We start from the raw sequence: 5,000 nt of genomic DNA on the forward strand, positions 1-5,000 counted from the left end.
AGCTTAAACAACAACAACAACAGAAAAATGTATCTCATTTATCTGAGAGGCAGCAAATGTTGTGCTGTTGTACACAGACTGAAGTCAGGACATCTTGCTGAACTTTTCTGGAGGGGCTGTATGTGAGAAAGCAATAGTCTGCAAAATGTTGATCCAGACAATTCTGGGAACTTCTCCTGGCGGCCCAATAGATCCATGGCGAGCATGAATGTTCCAGAAATGTCCATGCTGTCTGCGAACGCGTCTGACGGAGGTGTGACAACCACAGAAACATGGCTGTAAAGTTGGGCCTTATCAAGAGTGAACTGATCCTGATGGGAAAGCGAAAGCCCACAAGGAAGGTCAAAGGTCATTTGGCCGCCTTTTCGCACACTGAAAAAGTACAGATAGCATCAGTCTTGTAACTAATGCAGGCACCAGTAGCGTCCTCGAGTTCTGAACACTGAAGTGCTGCGGTTACTTAGTACGTTTCTCTTCATATATGGAGGGTGTAAAGACTCCTCACCACGCAGCTCAAAGCTTCTTCCGCTTCGATAACGAGTGTTGTGAAAGAACACTGAATTGCACTGGAGTTGGAAATCTTCCCATCATAAATCTTGATGACAACTTGATTACCAGAAATGACTGAGGGATGTGATTATCAGTGACTCTTGGACGCTTTTGGACTGATGGACTTTTTTTGGGGGGGGGGGGGCCACCGAGTGAGATAATACGTCTTGAGAGCAACGTTGTCAGACCATTTCAAATCTCATCCAAAGATTTTCTGTCTTAACTCCTAACCCCCCTAACCCTCCACCTCCATCCCGCTGCCCACCAATGGTAGTGACTTCTCGAGGATTAGAGAGGACAGCATACGCTGCCAGATCATAACTGGATGACGACGCATTACTCACTCACTGACAGACGCTCAGACACTCTACATACGGCAGAAAATGATATTTAGAAAGTTCTAAAGTGCGGCCATTAAAAACTAAATCTATGTGGATTCTAATACTGGAAAAAGTCTAGTAATTGAATGTATAAAAAAATTACAAATAGGTTCAGCATAAACTGTTCACCTTTTTATTCCTTCTTTATGCTGCCATCTTTGGATATACTAACACTGTGTACATCCGTAAGAGCTCTGTGGATGTCAGCTGAAACATCAATTACCAGCTGCTGTTCACCAGACAGGGAGAGGTCTAATATCTAATGCTGGATTACGGAGAACAAAGGGCCCTTTAACACGCTTAAGGTCCACCTTAAAAAAGTTGCGGCCATCACCTCAATGTCACGGAATCACAGCGTAAGCCCAATAGGCACTGCAACATGACGGCCTAATGTTTTTAGCCCTGCAATCAAATGCTTTTACTCAGGGGCAAACCCCTGACCGAGCTGAAACAGTTTAACAAGATTAACGGATGACAGGACACTGCGGCTGTCAGTGTGCCTCTCACGCACGCACACACACACACACAAACACACACACACACATTGAGTGTCAGTCTAGTCCTGCAGAGAAGGAGTCAGGCCAGTGCTGGTAACCGCCTGGCACCAGACAGACCCCCACCATCCACTCACCATGCTGACGCTAGGGATTAATACTTGGGCTGCCGAAGTGTGTGTGTGTGTTTTCCTAGGTGACTGGGGGAGGGGTCGAGGGGCACCACCTGCTTCCTATCAGACACAATGAAGTAAGGCAGAGGAGAGCTCTCTCTTACACACACACACACAAACACTCACACAGATTTTGTATTGTTTGCTTTTTGTGTTTCCATGTCCATGGTCACATCTATTTGACCATTGCCCCTAACAGGTGGAGGTGATGCATTATTTAGCGAGGGCCGTTGTTTTCACTCGTGACATTTGTCAAGTACCGACCAAATTGTGTCTATTGCATTAAGTATTAAAAGGTGGAGTCAAAGGCTTGGTCAGATTCAGATAATTGATTGCTTTTTCACAATTAAATCAGATTTAGATTGTTTTCTAACGATAGACTACATTGTATCCTCGCAACGTTCTTCATTTGACACTGATGCATTGTACAGTTTTTGATTAAACATGTAGTTAAAAGTTGTTAACATCTCAAAAACTTCCCCTAAAAGTGCAGAAATCGAATAAAGGGTTTTGTCTTTACCAAAACTCAGATAAAACATAGATTGAATGATTTAATAAAGTCGTGCCTTTTCCTTCAGTCTACTTTAAGACATGTCTCAGTCCAAAGTTTGGCTAATATAACAAACTTCAATTTGCGGGGTGGGGGTATCACTGCTAAAACACAAGACAGACCTTTCAGTCGCGCAAGAACTGAACAGACTGGTTACTGGTGCACTAAACACCAGTGAATGAGACTATGGCAGCAAACAGGAAAACCTTCAGTCTAGGAGAACGACAGGGACAACAAAAGCCAAGAACACAGAAAACCTGTCCTGCAGGTTCTTACACCTACAAATACCTGACAGCTCACTTTCTTGTGAGATAGGTGATAGTTACGCAAACGGGACACACACACACACACACACACACACACACACACACACACACACACACACTCTTTCTGAGCAGGTGAATCCGGCTAGTCAGCACTTTGAAGCCCCCATTATTGATTAGAAGAGAACCTCTGGAGGTCACCACTGATAAGAAGTGAGAAACCAAAGACCGTCGACCTCCACACCCTGTTTTATGTACAGGGATTGGAAACGACACAAGCACTTTCACCGTGTGTTCTCTTTTGTTTTTGAAGATGTGTTTTTAGTGAAGTTTAGTTGAACGTGAGCCTTTAATCTGACTGTCGATGAATTGTTGAGTGGTATGAACCCCCCCCCCCCCGCCCCTGCATAAACAAGTGCCCCATGCTGTGCAAACAAAGGAAGTAGAATACACTCTCTCACATGACAACATCCTGTTGAGTTTACCTTGGTTTGGTCTCCTGGAGGTGGCGAACTGGGACTTTTGCAGGGAACTTGGAGCCGTCTTCCTGTAGAAACTATTACGATCTAGTGATCCCACATAAACAGGCTTGCGACCCCGTTTGGACCCTATGCCCCCAGCACTTGACTCATATCCCTTTTCCTGCTCGTCACTGCGCCGGTATATGACGGGATCCTCAAACGAGCGCATCTCCCTGAGCGCCAGTTTCTGGTTCTGCTGCTCTACCCATTCCTCGCAGTGGGTCTTGCGATCTTCTTTAGGGTATTCCTCTACAGATACTGAACGCAAATCTCTGTATCTGTCTCGGGGCCTGTGGTGGGAACGCTCCCCTTCTCCCCTGGATTCGTAGTGGTATTCGTCCTCACGGTCGTAGTGGTCCACATCCCTTCGCTCATAGTGCTCCCTTGTTTTGTAGTTGTCCCTCCTTCTATGGTCAAAGTGCTCGTCTCTCCTGTCATCATCTGTATCCTTGTACCTGTCATGGTGGTTCCTCTCCTTATAACCACCACGATCATCGAGTTCAGAGTCATACTGGCCCCTTCCTTTGCTGGTGTAAGTTTCCTCACCCCATCGATTATAGACATCCCTGTCTTTGCTGATATTGTCCCTGCGGTCATATCGATCCTCTGCATGTCGGTCAGAGTAATGGTCCTTGCGCTTTTGCTCATCATAGTAGCGGTCGTCCTCCCTACGTTGATAGTATTCCTTTTCTCTGTAGCGATGACTCTCTTTAGTGTCATAATATTCCCTGTCACGGTCATAGTAGCGATCACTGTCTCTGTAATTGTCTCTGCGATCATAAGTGTCTTTATGATCATGGTGGTCTTCATACTCGTAACGGTCATGTTCTCTGACATCATGTGTTCTGTGTTTCCTGCTGTCATAATATTGATCCTCTTGGTCGCTGTAGTAGCGCTCGTCGCATTTTCTGTCAAAATTATCCCTGTACTTGTATCTGTCTTTATGATCATACTGCTCCACGTCTCTGTGACTCCTATAATCGTAACGTTCAGAGTTATGATCATTTTCTCTTCTTTTTCTGTCCTCGTCACATTTACCATATCCGTCTTGAGTTCTCAAATCATTATTGTCTTTTTCTTGTGCCACTCTGCTGTTGTCCTGTTGGCTGTTATCCACTGGGCCTTGGTAGAAACAATGTTTGCCTTTCCATTCAGATATCCTCACGTCTAGGTGACCGTTCTCTGAGCCAGGGTGGAAGTAAACATCATGGCTTTGAGGGCTCTTGTCTTGGAAAGCTGCCCTGTGCTGGTTATCATACTGCCAGCTGGGTTGGTGTCCAACATTGTCCTGTCTGATTTGAGCTTGGTCCCCCCATTGTACTGGCCATTGAGCTGGCACATGACCCGGTGGTGGCAAAGGCCCACCTGCAGGCACCATCATGCCGCCATGTACTGGCGCTGGCCAGCCTGGAAATGGAAGTGGCTCACCAGGACTTGGTACCATAACTGGTCCCTGTGGATGGCCAGGAGGAACTACTCCGTACCCAGGATATCCAACTTGTTGCTGCTGAAGCTGCAGTTGGTGTAGCTGTTGTATCTGTTGCAAATGGGCAATCCTCTCCCTCTCTCTGGCCCAGCCGGCATCCCCTAGCTCCTCCACGCTCTTCCCTCTCCTCACCGGGGCACCGGCAGCATAGTTCCAATCCACTGCACCAAACATGACTGGGTTGCCTTAAGCCACCGGGCTCTTCATGGCTCTTTGCTGTTTAAAATCAGCCAACCCGGTGCTGATACAGTTTCTTCTTCAACGTGGATCACCCTCTCTTTCCAAAGTTCTGCATTCCATAACAAAGTACCGTGGGAGACTCCACCTGTCAGGCATATTGTCTCCAACTCTCCCACTTGTTTTCTCTGTCTCCTCTCCACCGCTCAGCAGGACTGCCTGGCCTAAGCGCCTCCCAGCCCTCTGTATAACCAGATCGTACCCTCCCCGCAGCCATCTCAGCAAATCGGAGAAGGAGAGGGGGGGTGGGGTAATAGAAGGAGGGGCCTCCTTGGGTTAATGATTCAATGGAGTCACATGAGTGGAGGATTAGACAAATAGCTCCTCCCATTGTTTCAATTGGCTGG

At 46.8% G+C, this 5,000-nt stretch overlaps 1 protein-coding gene across 3 annotated transcripts in view; it reads right to left on the minus strand.

The window, feature by feature from the left end:
• LOC118287037 (dynamin binding protein) overlaps nucleotides 1-5,000 on the minus strand; it is a 40,557-nt gene that overhangs the window by 14,557 nt on the left and 21,000 nt on the right. The window contains exon 1 of one of the 3 annotated variants that reach the window (XM_047327604.1): nucleotides 2,895-4,823. The exons of the other annotated variants lie outside the window; for them this stretch is intronic. Within the exon in view, the coding sequence (XP_047183560.1) occupies nucleotides 2,895-4,590 (1,696 nt within the window). The 5' untranslated portion in view covers nucleotides 4,591-4,823. Of the gene's footprint in view, nucleotides 1-2,894; nucleotides 4,824-5,000 lie in introns of those variants that run through there. 3 annotated transcript variants of the gene reach the window in all.

The sequence above is a fragment of the Scophthalmus maximus genome, chromosome 16 (genome assembly GCF_022379125.1).
Source record: "Scophthalmus maximus strain ysfricsl-2021 chromosome 16, ASM2237912v1, whole genome shotgun sequence".
NCBI lineage: Eukaryota > Metazoa > Chordata > Actinopteri > Pleuronectiformes > Scophthalmidae > Scophthalmus > Scophthalmus maximus.